The sequence below is a fragment of the Mustela putorius genome, unplaced genomic scaffold (genome assembly GCF_011764305.1).
Source record: "Mustela putorius furo isolate JIRA1106 unplaced genomic scaffold, ASM1176430v1.1 tig00000095_pilon_pilon_pilon, whole genome shotgun sequence".
Classification (NCBI taxonomy): Eukaryota; Metazoa; Chordata; class Mammalia; order Carnivora; family Mustelidae; genus Mustela; species Mustela putorius.
Window position 1 is genome coordinate 23,686,399 of NW_025421280.1, and position 16,684 is coordinate 23,703,082.

General features: G+C 41.3%; 1 protein-coding gene across 3 annotated transcripts in view; it reads left to right on the top strand.

Annotated features, from left to right (window-relative positions):
- Nucleotides 1-526: 526 nt before the first annotated feature.
- The window catches only part of SMARCC1 (SWI/SNF related, matrix associated, actin dependent regulator of chromatin subfamily c member 1), a 171,960-nt gene continuing 155,802 nt past the window's right edge, over nucleotides 527-16,684 (top strand). For all 3 annotated transcript variants that reach the window (XM_045080557.1, XM_045080560.1, XM_045080565.1), the window contains exons 1-2: nucleotides 527-799; nucleotides 9,241-9,360. In XM_045080557.1, coding sequence (XP_044936492.1) covers nucleotides 605-799; nucleotides 9,241-9,360 — 315 coding nt within the window. In that variant the 5' untranslated portion in view covers nucleotides 527-604. The remainder of the gene's footprint in view (nucleotides 800-9,240; nucleotides 9,361-16,684) is intronic.

A 16,684-nucleotide genomic window follows, 5' to 3' on the forward strand; every position in this document is an offset into this window, starting at 1 on the left:
GTGGCTGCAGCCACGAGGGGGAGGAAGGTGTGTGCTGCCCAAGCAGCGCCGGGTGGTGGTGCCAGGTGGACGCTTACAAAGGCTACGCGGCCAGTCCATGCGCTAAGTCTGAGGCCAGGGGCGGAAGCAAACGCAGATTCCCGCCCCTCCTGGGGGATCCTCGGGCAGCACTCGACACCGTAAACGGCCTTCCCCCTCCGAATTTCTCACGCCAGGTCTTTCCTCTCCGGCGCTGCCAGGGGATGACACAGAACCTCTGTGCAGTAGTTCACGGGATGCAGGAACTTGGCTATAGGACAGCCCGCACGTCCAGGGTGAGCAGCGAAAAAGGTGCGCAGCGTGCCTCGGCGGGCGGAAGAGGAGGGAGCAAGCGTTCGTTCCTGGCCCGCCTGGCGCCGGTGCTGCGCATGCGTGCGCGCGTGCCCTCTTCGGTTAAGGACCGGGTCCCGAGAAGGGGCGGAGCTGGCCCTCCGCGCCGGAAGGGGGTTGGCTGGGCGGGGCCGGGAGGCTGTGGCGGCGGCTACGCGCGCGCGCGCGCGGGTGCGAACGGGGATCGCCGCGAGGGCCGGGGCGGGCCGGGCGGTGGGGACGACGGACGGCGATTATGGCCGCGGCGGCGGGCGGCGGCGGGCTGGGGGCTGCGGCGGGTGCCGCGGGCGCAGGAGGCGCGGCGGCGGCCACGGGCCTGGCCGTTTATCGGCGGAAGGACGGTGGCCCGGCCAGCAAGTTTTGGGAGAGCCCGGAGACGGTGTCCCAGCTGGATTCGGTGCGGGTCTGGCTGGGCAAGCACTACAAGAAGGTGGGTTCGCGCGCCCGTGGGGGCCGGGGAGGCCACGCGACGGGAGCCGGGCGCAGCTACTGGCCTCGCGGGCCTCGGGCCGCCCCTCCCCCCCCCCCGCGCGCCACGAGGGACAACAAAGGCAGGCGCCGGGCCCGCCACGCCCCCGCCGTCCGCTCTCGGCGCCCGCGCGCCGGGGGCTGCATCGGGCCCCCGGGGCCAGGCCTCTGGGAGTCCCCGCACCGCGCGGGCCAGAGCCCCAGCTCGCCCCGGCGTGCAGGAGCATCTCGAGCTCTGCAACCCGGAGGGCGTGAATCTCTTTTGTTAGCGGCACTGGGTGTGCGAACAATGATTCTTACAAACTGTCCGAGCCAGGGTTGTGAGGGCAGCTTCACGTTTTGTTTCAAGTCAAGTGAGGTAGCTCAGGTTCTGCTGCCTGTTGTTGGTTTGGTAAAGAATGACTAGACATTGGACTCGGAAGTTAGTAACAGCAGGCCAATATAATGGGTGCTTGTATTGATGAGCACTGATGTTTTAAAAAAAAAATGACAGTGTTTATTGTACTTGTAGTTGCCTGCAGTGTGAGTACAGGAGTTAACGTACTTGTATTTACTGTGTTTCTCAGGGAGGCCTTCCCTGAGAACCCCATTTATACTTGACTGCCGCACTTCGTATCACCTTTATTTGTCTCGTACCATTTTGTGAGATTATTTTCATCTAGCTGTTTCTCCTACTTTGGGGAGCTTAAGTTCCGCTGAATCAGTGGTATTGAAAGTTGTGACTTAACTTTTTATTTATAACGAGTGTTTTTTAACTCCCCTTGTAGATACATGGGAATGACTCCCTTGGAAGGTGTAATGAAGCAGACTGCCCCAAATACCTCTTCTGCCCCAGATTTCCGAACATACCTTTCTATTGCCATACTTCCCCCCCCCCCCCCCCATTGAGAACCATAACACTGGGGCAAGGACCTTGTCAGGCCTCTTCACTGCATTGGCCCCTACCCCCAACATGGTTGGTACTCATAGCCGCTCCCTCAGTAGTTGCTTAGTAAATATTTGTTCAGTGAATGAAAAGAGGAGGTAGTCTAGAAACCTGGTCATTTGAGTTCTGCAGCGCAATGGAGTCTGGTCAGGTTTTGGAGGTTGATAGGGATAGGATCTTGGGTTCCTTTGACGTTACACTGTAGTGCTTTCAGAAGTGACTTTCTTCCTGAAGTTTTAGGAAGTGAGAGACGATGTATATTTTTATATGCTAAATTTTTTTTCGCCCTGAAATTTTGCATTCACATTTGGGATTGCCAGTTTTTCTCATCTGCATTTAAGTAGACAAGAATATTGCTCTCCCTTATACAGTGATAAATTGGTCACTTTTTTTTTTTTTTTTTTTTTTTTTTGTAGGGAGCAGAGCTTCTAGAATTGGCTAAGGGAATTGAATTAAGGGAATTGAATACTTATATTATGAAAGTATTATTTTTATCATGTGCCCTTAAGCCAATACTTTGGGTTTTAAATTCAGTGTACCTTAATGTAGCCTTCCTCCTCTCTCAGTCTTGATTTCTTTATTGAGGTATAATTGACATATAACATTAGTTTATCAATGTAGTTTTAGCAGAAATGAGAAATATTCCTTTGGATATCAAGGAAGAGGAAGGAGAAGGAGAAATAATAGTAATTTCTGCCTCTCCAAACTCTGTGTGCATCTGTTTGGGCCCAGTTTTGTTGGAATGGGTTTGCTTGGTGGGTGAAAAAGTGGTTCTGGGGCAGACTGAGGAATGTGTCCCAGAGTGTTGAGGCCATTGGGCAGCTGGTGGCTCAGTATTCTTCAGGTCTTAAAGGTAAAGTAAAAGTTAGATATCAGGGTTTCATAAGGCCAGAGGGTATTTCTTGGGACTCCTGAAATTGAGAATTGTATATTCCTTATGCCTGACAGCCAGAAACCTGTTAGACTTAGAGAGTGGTGTTTTAGTGGTGAAAGTACTATCCAGGACACAATATATTTCCACTCAGTGTACACATTGATGGTTTTTTTTTTTTTTTAAGATTTTATTTATTTATTTGACAGACAGAGATCACAAGCAGGTAGAGAGGCAGGCAGAGAGAGAGAGAGAGGAGGAAGCAGGCTCCCTGCTGAGCAGAGAGCCCGATGCGGGACTCAGATGTGGGACTCAATCCCGGGACCCCGAGATCATGACCCGAGCCGAAGGCAGCGGCTTAACCCACTGAGCCACCCAGGTGCCCCAAGATAGTCCCATTTTTATTAATGGGTTTATTCGTGCATTCCATGGACAACTGGGCATCTAACTGTAACTGGGCACTTAAACCATTACTCAAATCCTTACAGCCGTCGTGGTTAATACATATTTATTTCATTTTACACATGAGTGGAACCTGAGACTCCAGATGTGAGTGACTTAGAGTTCTAAGATTACAATTAGGAGTGGCAGATTTGGAATTCAGTGAAGGTCTGCCTGGCTCCAGAGCCCTGGTTCTTTTTGCTACACATAATCCCTCTCATCAAGGAATGTAGTGGAAGGTAATGGAAAATGTATTGGTAAAAATAGACATAGACACTTGTAAAACTCATGTGGTTTCAAGTTAAAAGAGAACCTCCTTGTATTTTTATTTTCTCTGTGTCCTTAGTAGGTGCTCAGTACATGTTTGTTCAGTGAATGAACAGATTAGGAACCTCGTCATTTAAGCTTTGTTGCTAAATCTGGCTCAGGAACACAGAAGGAAGAGGGAGTTCTTTTTGATTAGGATGAGCTTCAACTAGGCCAAAGAAGTTCAGAGGAGGTGACTCCTGGAGAGGGGAAAAAGTAGGTGAGTAGAAGCAGAGGGCTGTTGGCTTGAGGCTGCATTTTAATTCCAGCCGCAGGGCAGAAGCTTGTTCATCTCCTGCCTGAGCGGTCTTTGTATTATTGGCTACATGTCTTTCATTCTAACTTTGGTGAAGATGAAAGCTGTATTTCTATCAGTGGTTTCTGAGTGGTTTTCAAACGATAAAGGCTTACTGGTCTTACATGGTTTCAACTCAGATACTTTGGAGGTGAAGGATATCTGTAAACCGTTAAGTTCCCAGGTAAATTTCTTCCTGGTTTGGTTTATTCTCGAAATAAGATTTAAGATGTCAGGATGATTTCAATCTAAGGGTGGTTACTAAAGTAGACTTGATTTCCAAAGGAATGCATTTCAGTACACTTTACATAAAGTATTTAACAGTTAAAGACAGGTTTTTTTGTTTGTTTTATGGGGCATTTACTGCAGTAGGTTTGTTTAGGGACAAGTTGTTAAACTTGCTATTTCATTCATGCCATAGATAGCGTGAAGCAGATATATTGATAAAACTTTCTAAGCTTATCTTCCTACCTTTCTTTTCTTCTTAAAAATCTTTCTACCTTTCTTAAAATACTTGAGACTAAAAATTTTTGGTTGTCTTAAGTAAAACATGCTGTTGAACTTTTTTTTGATCAAAAGATAACATGTTTATGACTGAAATAATTTATAGTTATTAATTTTTTTGTTAATCAGATTTCAGTATTTTGAAAGCTGTCAGGAATCTTTATGTTTTAGGTAATGTTTTTTGAAGCCATTGGAAATGAGCTCTATTATGTTCCTATAGGATAGTGAATGAGCATTACACTTTGGAACTTGTGTGTTCCATACTGTTGGCTGCTAATTGCTGATGTCCTTGAGCAGATAACTTGATTTCTGTTTTAATTTTCCGTATGCAAATTGAGAGTAAGATTGACTTCCCTAAGACTGAATCAAATGCTATAGTTGTTGAAGATGGGATTATGTTAAATTTGAGATGGTAATGATACTTTTGTGTATATCCCATGATCAGCTTGCTTTATTCGTATTGGTTAAATAGAATGTTAATATTTTGAGATGTTTAAAAGTTGATTTAAGAGGCACCTGGGTGGATCAGTTGTTTTAGCAGCAGCCTTCGGCTCAGGTCATGATCCCAGAGTCCTGGGATCAAGCCCTGCATCAGGCCCCCTGCCTGGCGGGGAGCCTGCTTCTCCCTCTTCCACTCTCCCTGCTTGTGTTCCCTCTCTATCTCTCTCTCCGTCAAATAAATAAAATCTTAAAAAAAAAAAAAGTTGATTTAAAGACCTTCTGGTCATACATTGGCTGCCTTTTGAGTGGTTGTGAGGTATGGTTTAATATATTAATGTGACGGTTCATTTATGAATTAAGAATGTCACCTTTTCATGTTTGGTAACTTTTGTGGGTGATTTGGAGAAAGTATCTAACCAGGGTTGAATATTTTATAGCTAAAAAATTGGCGGCACCTGGGTGGCTCAGTTGGTTAAGTGTCTGTCTACCTTCCGCTCAAGTCATGAATCCATGGTCCTGGCATCCAGCCCCGAGGTAGTCTGCTTCTCCCTCTGCCTTTCTCTCTGTGTGTCTCATGAATAAAATAAAAATAAAATCTAAAAAAAATTGGATTTAAAAATAGCTAAGGCAATAATTTTGATTGAACTTTGAACCTGGCCATCTTTATTTTGAAACTATAAAGTTGTCTACATGAAAACTTTTACATGTTTTTGTATTCTGAATGATAATACATCAGATTAAACTTGCATAGTAGTGAAATCTAGAATATGTATGAAACTATGTGTATAGCAGTTGCTAAACTTAGTTTTTCCTAAAGGGTTGATTTGGTTTTTGCTGAACAGCCTTCCTCCACAATGGTATATTTTTCAGTTTTAGGATTTGGCATTGTTCAGTTATCTACAGGTATCTGAAAAATAAAAAGTTAGACTAATTTTTCATGTCACTTGTACAGAAAATTGCAGTACATTATAACCCCTTTGAGAAACCTATTCTTATAAAAATAAAGTTAACCTTGCAGATATAGACTCCATATTTTGTCAGTTCTGTAGGATACGTTTGAAGAGTTTATTAAAGAGTCTATTATGTGGGTGCTATGAATTATTTACTAATTGAGTATTACTTATTAAAGATTTACTATGTTGAGTAAGTTGGAAAAAAACAGATACTGAGTTGTCACTTTAGAGTGTGTAGTCCTTAAAAAGTAAATTTGATAGTTTTTGTGGGAATTGGCAGTAGGCAGTATATTACAGGAAAGGGGAGTTTTAAGTAGTTTTCAACATTTAAAAATCGTTTTTAACTGGTTTTTAACTTCTATTTTTAAATTTAAAAAAAGATTTATTTATTTGAGAGAGAGAGAACATGGAGTCAAGGGGAGGGCAGAGGGAGAGGGAGAAGCATACTGCCTCGGGGTTGGATGCCAGGACCCTGAGATCATGACCTGAGCCTAAGAAGCTTAACTGATTGAGCCACCCAGGCTCCCCTATAAGTTTTAAATTATATTAAAGTATATTCTTTAAGATGTATAGTAATACCTGAAACAGACTTTTTTAAAAAAAAGTTTAGTGCGGCTTCTTCTTCTTCTTTTTTTTTTTTTTTTTTTTTAATATTTTTGTTTATTTGAAAGAGAGAATGTGAGAGAGAGCACAAGCAGGCTGAGGGGTGGAGGAGAAGCAGATTCCCTGCTACGAGGGAGCCTTATGTGGGGCTTGATCCCAGGACTCCGGGATCATGACCTGAGCCAAAGGCAGATGCTTAACCGACTGAGCCCCCCAGGTGCCCCAGTTTAGTAGTTCTTGAAGTGGGTTCCCACGCCAGTTGTGTCACCGAGAACTTCTAAGAAATACAAATTCTTGGGCCTGACCTATGGAATTTGAAACTCCGAATGGGTCTAAAGTTTGGAAAACATTATTTTAGGCCAACAGAATTGATATCTTACATGCTTAGTTGTATGAAGTTTTTTTTCCATTTTTTGACTGGTGGTGTGGCATAGGTAAAGTTTAACTTTGTGACCTTATGAAAACGTGTTTTCATGGAACACCCATAATATAAAAGAAAACTTTATAAGGATGAAAAAGGAATGTCTAGAAGAGGAATAGGCAGATTTATTCTATAAAGGGTAGGAGAGTAAACATTTTGGGCTTTTTAGGTCAGGCCATCTCAATTCTAACTGCTGGACTGCTGTTACATGGAAGCAGCCGTAGACAATGTGTAGTGAATGTGCTGTGTTTTGATAAAACTTCATTTATGGACACTGAAATTTGAATTTCATGTAATATTTGTCATGAAATATTACTTTTTTTTTTCTTAAGAATTTTTTGCTTATTAGAGAGACGGAGACAAGTCGGGGGGAGAGGGAGAAGCGGACTCCCTCTGAGCAGAGAGCTCAACATGGGCTTGATCTGAGGACCTCAAGATCACAACCTGAGCCAAAGGCAGATCCTCAATCGACTGAGCCACCCAGGTGCCCCAAAATATTACTTAAAATTTCTTTCCAGGGGTGCCTGGGTATTGCAGTTGGTTAAGTGCCTGACTCTTGGTTTCAGCTCAGGTCATATTCCCAGGGTGGTGAGATCCGGCCCTGTGTTGGGCTTCCTGTTCAGCTCAATGTCTGCTTGAGATTCTGTCTCTCCTTATGCCTCTTCTGCCCATGCTCTCTCCCTCTCTCTGGAATAAATCTTTAAAAAAACAAAATAAAACAAGATTTCCTTCTAGTCATTTAAAAATCTAAAAACTGCTCTTAGCTTTTGGTCCACAGAGAAACAGGCAGTGGGCTGGATTTTACCAGCATTTGGTCTTGTAATATAAAGCATTCCAACAAAATATCAGTCTTTAGCAAAGTGAACTGCGTGCTGGCTGTTTCATTGAGAGTGGAAAGCTAATGCACCTGAATAAGTAAAATTTGGGAGGATACTAAGCTTTAAGAAGAATTGCCTTTTTATATCATGCTTTATCTTTGCTTGGCAGTAGTACAGATTGAGAGTCATTCAGTCTAGTAAGAGTAGAATGTGCAGCTGGTAACTGTTTTGCCATGTATAAATCACTTAAAAATTATTTTTTGTATTAGAAACCTCTACCACATTAATCATGTTGGATGATAAGGGGAATGAGGTTTGTCCCAGGAAGAAAAATTCATTTTGCTATCTTCTGTTATCTTTTGAATTTCAAGGAGGTCTTTAGATGTTCTTCCTGCTTATTGGAGGCTTAAAAAAAATTTATTGACTGCGTTGGCTTTCCAAAGTGATGCTAAACGTTTCATAATTAAACTTTGATATTTAGTTTAAGTTGCTAGTTTATGCTTTCTGTGTCATGTTACCTTGCTGTAGAACTAGCTTGTTCTCTGCCACTGGTTTGGCCTTTGGACATTGTCGACATTAGTGTGGATAACTTTTCAAATATATTTGTTTAAAAAAAATTTTTTTAGGATTATTTATTTGAGAGATAGCAACAGAGATAGTGACAAATAATGAGAGAGAGCACAGCGAGGAGGTGAGGGAGAAGCAGGCTCCTCGTGGAGCAGGGAGCCTGGTGTTGGGCTCAGTTCCAGGGCTCTGGGATCAATGACCTGAGCTGAATGCAGATACTTAACTGACTGAGGTATCCGGATGCCCCTAACTTTTTTTTTTATTGTAGTAAAAAAAGTAACAGAATTTACTGTCCTAACCATTTTTAAGTGCACATTAAAACAACCATTTTATTATATTCAGAACTTCTTGGCATAAAACAACCATTTTGTTATGCTCCGAGTTTCTGTGTGTCAGGAATTTGGAAGGGTACAATGGGGACAGTTGTCTCTTAGAACTGTGTCTAGGGTTTCAACTGGGAAGATTTGATGATTGGGGATAACTTGACAGCTGGAGGCGGAATCATCTGGAACCATTTCTCATGTGTCTGGTGGTTGTACTGTCAGTCTTCTGGGACATCAGCTGGGGCTTCTGGCCATAGTATCTCCAAGAGGCTTCTCCCTGTTGTCTGGGGTTCCTCAAAGTATGGTGGCCTTCAGGTAGTTGGACTTCGTGGTAGTTCAGGATTCCAGAGGTGACTCTTCCCAAGGGACTACCTGGAAGCTTTTGACTTACCCTCAGAGGTCCCACAGCATCCCTCCTGATCTCCCCACTGCATCCTGATGGTTACAAGTTAATCATTAAGGATGGTCTTGATTCAGCAAAGGAAGAGCATACACCCTACTTCTTGATGAGAGGAGTATCAAAGAAATTTGTTGGCCCGTTTTAAAAACAGTACAGTCTGCTCTCTGCCACAGGTTATTCTCCTGCTTACAAAATATATTTTGCTAATAGGTCTCATCTGATGATAGTATCAGGCTCAAGTTTGAGGTTCAAGATCTCACCATCAACTTTAGGTCCAGGTGTACACGAGATGACTTGGGTTCATTGCGTGGGTATGGTTTCTTTCCTTCAGACCTGTTAAGTAAAGAGATCAGTTATCTTTCCCTTCCCACTGCTCCCAGTATTTATTTTTGTAAGCTCTTTTTTACGCAGAGACCAAGGTTCAGACCTCTGCAAATCTGTCACCTGGCCAGTGCTTAGTAGGTAATAGGAAGTAAGCTACCGTTCTCTTCCACACGACTGTCCCAGGTTTTGAGTCCCCATCTTTATCTTGCAGTATGTTCATGCGGATGCTCCTACCAACAAAACGCTGGCTGGGCTGGTGGTACAGCTTCTTCAGTTCCAGGAAGATGCCTTTGGGAAGCATGTTACGAATCCGGCCTTCACCAAACTCCCGGTAAGTACATCAACTTGGAATAACACTGGGGAATCTTCAGTGTCTGTACTCTCAAGTGCAGCCTACAGCTCTTTCCTTTACTGCTGCTATCCTGTAGAATAAACAAAGAGCCTTAGTGGAATTTTCATGATAGATTATTATTACTTTTTCAGTGTAGGAAGTGTCACTTTTAGGAGACATTTAAAATTTGCATGAAACTTCACAACAACTATTTATAGACTTAATTGTGAACATTTTACTATGTCGTAGTTTCCTTGTAGTCTCTTTTCTACCAGGTCTTCTCCATTCTTTCTCCTGGTTCAGTTCTTGTGGCCAGGATACTTTTTTGTGGAATTTTTATCTTCTGTTGGTAAGATTTTCTGAGTTTGTGTGAAAATATAATTCTGTTGTCCTTGCAGTTGATACTTGGATAGTTTGGTGTAGAAATACTGGGTTATGCCTTTCTTCCTTTTGAAATATGTAGGTTTTGTTCCTTTCCTTTTTAAGTTTGTTTATTTTTAGTAATTTCTACACCCAGCGTGGGGCTTGAACTCACGACCTGGAGATCGAGTTGTGTGTTTACCAGATGAGCCAGCCAGGTGCCCCTGGTTTTATTTTTTCCTTTACATTTGATTTTGTAGAGAAAAATCTGATAACTTGATTTCCCCTTGTTTATACTGATCTTTGAAATTCAGAAATATAACTAGTTATAAGTCACAGTCCAAAGACTCATTTATATTTCTTTAGCTCAGGGAATATTAATTTTGTCTTCTCTCCTATCCCATATTCCTTCATTTATATTTTTGAACTCTGTATAAACATTAGATTTCTAAGAATAACTTGTAGCTTTTTCATAATTTTTGTCTTTTAATTCTCTGATTTGGGTTTTTGCAGTTTCCAGTCTAATGTTTGCTGCCTCCACTGAATTTAGAGGCAGACCTTTTTTTTAAATCTTAGAAGTCGCTGACTTGGGTGTTCTTATTTCATCACTAAATTTTTTGACAACTCATTGCTCTCTCAGGTATGATTCAGAATAGGAGATTGTGTGTGTGTGTGTGTGTGTATTTTTTTTTTTTAATTCAAGAGCTTACTTAGTTTTTTTTTTTTTTTTTTAAGATTTTATTTATTTATTTGACAGAGAGAGATTGTGAGAGAGGGAACAGAAGCAGGGGGAGTGGGAGAAGCAGGCTTCCCGCTGAGAAGGGAGCCCATGGGCAGGGCTCAATCCCAGGACATTGGAATCATGACCTGAGCTGAAGGCTGGTGCTGAAGGCTGATGCTTAACGACTGAGCCACCCAGGTGCCCTGAAGATAATGTATATTTTTTACTGCTCTTGCAGTAAATGTGTTTAGTTTGCTTATGGCATTTTTGCTACCTAGACATTTTATTTTTATTTAGTCAGATACAGGATTGTATTTTTTCGTTTTCTTCTGTTTTTGTTTTGTAATCTCTACTCCCAGAGTGGGGCTGGAACTTACACCCTGAGATCAAGAGTCACACGTTGCACTGAGGGAGCCAGCCAGGCGCCCATAAAATTGTGGTTTTTGAATCGGGAAGCTTTCTTCACTCGTAGGTGAGGAAGGAATTTAGTGAGGTGTTCTAGTACTTATGTGGCTTCATTTTTTATACTTAATTCCCATCTATTTAGAATTTATCTTGGTATTCAGTGTGAGCAATGGATCTGGTTTTATATTTTTTTCTTAGATTATCTGGTTATTCCTGAGGTTTGTTAAAAAGTGCTCCCCACCCCCCAACTGATAGGAGCTCAGCTAGTATTAAGTGTTTGGTTGCTTATCAAATTCTGAGAATTTAAAGAGCAGTACGTGTATTGCTTGTCCTGGGGGGGGGGCACACACTGTAGTGGCCTGAAGGAATAGAACCTTTGAGTTTGCTGGTGATCTCAGGAAATGTCTTCCAGGGGAAAAGGGCATTTGGATTTGAGACTTGAAAGTTGAGTCTGAGTTCTTCAGGGAAATGCTGAAGGATGGGATTTCCAGGCAGTGATAGCAACGTGTAAAAGCATTAAGGCCTGAGAAAATGTGGTACTCGAAGGTAGTTGTGACTCTTCAGTAAGATGAGAGCTGAGGACAAGTAGGCAGAGAAATGGGCTAGAATCAGTCGTAATAGGCCAAGTTTACTGTCCTAGATGTGTGGTCTTTATCTCCTGAGTGTTGGGGAACCACAGTAAGGGAGAGAGTAGTGGGTGGGTTAGTTGATTTTGGGTTTTAGAATAATCCCACAGGCTTCAGTGTGAAGAATGGGTTGGAAGCTGTTGAGGTTGGAGGCTTTGAAAACTCTCCATGAAGAAACTGCTCTAATAATCCACTGTGATGATACCATGTGGAGAAAACTGGATTTCTTTACTTGCTTATTTTTAAAGATTTTATTTGCAAGAGAGCAAGAGCAAGAGAACACAAGCAGGGAGAACAGCAGGCAGAGGGAAAAGCAGACTCCCCACCGAGCAGGGAGCCTCATTGAGGGCTCGATTTGGGACCATGATCTGAGCTAAAGGCAGACACTCAACGAGTGGAGCCCCCCAGGTGCCCCAGAAGCGGTGGATTTTTAAAAAATTTTTATTTCTTTAAAGATTTTATTTATTTATTTGACAGAGAGAGAGAGAGAGATCACAAGTAGGCAGAGAGGTAAGCAGAGAAAGAGGGGGAAGCAGGCTCCCTGTTGACCAGGGAGCCTGCTGCGGGGCTTGATCCCAGGACCCTAGGATCATGACCTGAGCTGAAGGCAGAGGCTTTAACCCACTGAGCCACCCAGGCGTCCGAAGCAGTGGATTTAAAGAGGATGGAAAGGAACTCAGAATTCAAGGGGGCAGAACTTGGTAATATTCTTGCAGGGGGGCAATACAGGGGCTGGAAAGAGAAAGACTTTGCTACCTTGAGCATTTAGACACCTTTATCATGAAGGGGGAAGCCAGAGTAAAAGCAGGTTTCTGGGGAAGGGTACTCAGTTTAGTCTAACTTTGTTAGAGTTAGTTCCTCCGATTGGTTCCTCAGGTTTAGAAATCTTGTGGGAAGTGAAAGCTGGAGTTTAGAGTACAGGTTGAATCAGAAGAGAGTTACTGAGAGTTACTGGGTACGGGATAAATTCACTTATGGAGCAAGATCATTCCTTCTCTTTGGATTTGCTTTTTAACTTTCTCCTTTAAAAATACCTACTTATGGGGCACCTGGGTGGCTCAGTGGGTTAAGCCTCTGCCTTCAGCTCAGGTCATGATCTCAGGGTCCTGGGATTGAGTCCCGAATCTAGCTCTCTGCTCAGCAAGAATCCTGCTTCCCCCTTTCTCTGCCTGCCTTTCTGCTTACTTGTGATCTCTCTCTCTGTCAAATAAATAAATAAAATCCTTAAAAAAAAAGATCTACTTAAAAAAATTTTTTAAAAAATACCTACTTTTGAATATGTGATTTGTTATATATGTATAATAACAATGTAGTAAGTACCTGTATATAATTTATGAATAAATTTTTAGATATTGGAAGTACATACTCATTTTGTTCTAATGGGAATTATTCAGCTGGATGATGAATGTAATTTCATTTTCTGAGCTGTGTGACTGAGGTTTTTGAGTAACTTTAAATTTCATATTAATTCAAAGTAAAAATTTTGCAAGAATAATGCAAAGAACTTTCATTTTCCCTTCATTCAGAGTCCCTGATTGTTAACATTTTACATTTGCTGTCACTTTTTCCTCTGTATTTTTTTTCTGACTCATTTGAAAGCTCCATGTTCCTTTACCTCTAATTACATGAGTTTACTTTCTTATTCCTGTGTAGAATGAGTCAGATTAGAATTATTTAATTAAGAACTGGCTGAAGGTATCATTTAAAACACCGTAACAGGGGTGCCTGGGTGGCTTAGTCGGTTAAGCATCCACCTTCAACTCAGGACTCAGGTCATGATCCCAGGGTCCTTGGATTGAGCCACACATCAGGCTCCTTGCTCAGCAAAAAGTCTTCTCCCTCTGTCTCTCTCTGCCCCTCACCCTGCCCATGCTCACTCTCCCTCTGTCAAATAAATAAATAAAATCTTAAAAAAAAAAACCCAACACTGTAACAGAATACATATGGATAGTACTTTATCAAGTATAACATTAATATTTAGGATAAAATCTACAGATAACATTACATGAAGTATTTTCTGTTATGTGATTCACATTATATTGGTATTTCTAATTAAGATTGTATGAATGGTCTTAAAAAATGGTATGTATAGGAGGCTTTATTTATGAGATATTAAACTCTTGCAAATGAAAGCATTATTTTTTTCTGGATTTTAAAGATTAGGAAAGAATATTTTCAGGCAAAAGTTATAAATAAAAATAATTCATGGCTTAGTGCCAGTGGGACCAGATGTACTTTTCTTCCTCTTAAAATAGTGTTTAACATTTTCCCAAATGAAAGGGATTGGTGTAATGTGTAATGGTGTCAAGCAAAAGTGGATGAGAAAGATAGTTAATGAAGGGAAGAATGTTTTAGTAAAACATGTCAGCTGTTTAACCTTAAACTTTTTTTTTCTTTCTGAATAAACAGTACTGGTATAAGAGTTCACTATTTGGACTGATTTCTTTCTTTTTTTTTTTTTTTAATCAGAGTGGAACTTTATATGCTGACTTTCTAAGTTACACCGGATATTAAACAGCTGGCTCAGTGTAGGGTATGTTCTATCTAATGCTAAATTGAGAAGCTAGGATTTAGGAGAAATTTAAGGGTTTTAAGACTAAAAATATGTTGTGTAGGCAGGGACACCTGATTGGCTCAATCAGTAGAGCATGCGACTCTTGGGCTCAGGGTTGGTAAGTTCTAGCCCCACATTGGACATGGAGCCTACTTAAAAAATAATATGCTGTATAGGCAAATGTAACATGAATTGAAACAGAAGAAAAAAGTGGTTTTACCTCCACCACAAGTAAAAATTCTTGTTTTTCTGTAATCTCTTCAAGGCTCAGTGCATAACATCATTGTAATGATAGGGTAGAGTCCGATTTGTGTTCTGCCTTTTAAAAAAATAGAGCATAAGCAGCTACGTTTAAAAACAAGGCTCTAAGATCTGGAAGACTACTAGAAGGTCAAATCAGAGCCTGAAGTAGTGGAAGATTATAAGTACATTCATGAGATGTTCAAAATTTCCACTTACCATTACACTAAAAAAAATTAATCCTTTTGGATGCCTGGGTGGTTCAGTCAGTTAAGCGTCTGCCTTTGGCTCAGGTGGTGATCCCAGGGTCCTTATCGTTGGACTCCTTGCTCAGCAGGGAGCCAACTTCTCCCTGTGCCTGTTCTGCCTGCAACTCTTGGTGCTTCTGCTCTCTGACAAATAAATAAAATCTTAAAAAAAAAAAAAAATTAATCCTTTCATTGGCAACTGTATAGCCTGCCAACATCCTACCATTCCATGAATTTCAGAGTGGAGAGACTACCTTTGGGAACATGGGACAAGAAAGAAGATTCTAAGTGTTTTATATGTATTGGAAGTTAGTCCTTTAGGTTTGTATCTTAGACCTCTGTCTGATGAAAGTGCAATATAAGTGGCCATTTAAGTGAGATGATGGGAACATTTACTTTGTTGGAGCAATGATTTAGTTTCATTTTGCTTTTCTTTTTCTTTTTTTTTTTAAAGATTTTATTTATTTATTTGATAGGAAGAGATCACAAGTAGGCAGAAAGGCAGGCAGAGAGAGAGGAGGAAGCAGGCTCCCCACTGAGCAGAGAGCCCGATGTGGGGCTCGATCCCAGGACCCTGGGATCATGACCCAAGCCGAAGGCAGAGGCTTTAACCCTCTGAGCCACCCAGGCGCCCCTCATTTTGCTTTTCTGTATATGTATTACCGTGTTTGTATGAATTGCTAAAGAGAACAGTGTAGTTTTGCTTGTCTTTGAATTTTGTGGGAATGGAATTTTAAGTATCTGTTGTGAGCCATGGAGGAAGTATTTGTAACCATGAAAGGACAAGTTGAGCCAAAATGAGGGAGATAGTCCTAATGAACTATTAAGCCACGTACCTATAGATAGTGCAAATTACTGTTGATAAAAGGATAAGTCCAAAAAACTCTAGCCCTTGTAATTCATCTGCAAGGGCAGTGATCTAGATGATCTGGCATGACTGGTTAGAGCTCAAGGGACTGCAGGGTAATGGGCTTTTAGGGCCTGGACCTGGATACCAGGCAGAGGACATGTTGGGCCAGGTGTTGATTAGGGCCCCAGAAAACTATAGGACCAGTGTTAATGGCAGGCCTGTAGTCCCATCCATACCATGTCGAGTCCCAAGTAGAAACCTTAGTTTGCTCGCATTGTATTCCTGATTTGTTTGGGTGATGTGTTATTTATTTATTTATTTATGCCGGCCCCCCCCCCCCCGCTCCCCCACCCATTTCCCTTTCTTTTACCGTAATGCTTCTCCCTCTAACTTTACTCATGACTGAAGGATGCCTTATAAGTGGTATGTATTTAAAATTTGAGTTCAAGATTTCAAGGTAATGAACATTTCCATCATCCCCAAAAGTTTCTTTGTAATCTATCTCCTGCCCCGGTTCCCTGGCAACCATTGAGGCTACAGATTTATTTACAGCTTCATGAAATTGATATACATAGAGTCACACAGTATACTTTTTTGCTTATTTCTTTGACTCATTATAACCGACTTTGAGATGTGCATCATTTGTTGTTCTCTGTATTTTTCGTTTTTACTGTTGATTAGTATTCCATTGTATGGATAAACCACAATTCATTTATCTTTTTACTGTTTGTTGGGAATTTGGGTTGCTGCCGCTGTCACTGTTAATATACAAGTCTTTTTGTGATGTGTTTTCATTTCTCCTAGGTAAATAACCCAGGAGTGGAACGTTGGGGTCATGGGGTTGGTAACGTTTAACTTTAGAAGAAACTGCCAAACTGTTTTCTGAAGTGGTTGTATCATTTTACCTACCATCTAGCAGTGTAGTGTATGAGAGTTCCAGTTCCTTTGCACTCTTGTCAGCGGTTGGTATGACTAGTCTTCATAATTTTATCCATTTTGATAAATTTTATCCATTTATCCATTTTATCCATCCACTATATACATATCCAGGTATGTAGTGAACTCTCATACTTTTAATATGCATTTTCGTGATGACTGCTGATATTAAACATCTTTTCATGTGCTTATTGATCGATCGTTTGTCAATGTGGCAATGTGTGACATAGAAACACAATGTGTTTCTTCCTTTGTGAGTTGCTTATTCAAACTGTTTTTTAGTTTGGTTCCCATGACCACCCCACATTCAGATTTTTAAAAAATTTGTTTGAGTAATCTCTGCACCCAAGCTGGGCTGGAACTCCTAACCCTGAGATCAAGAGT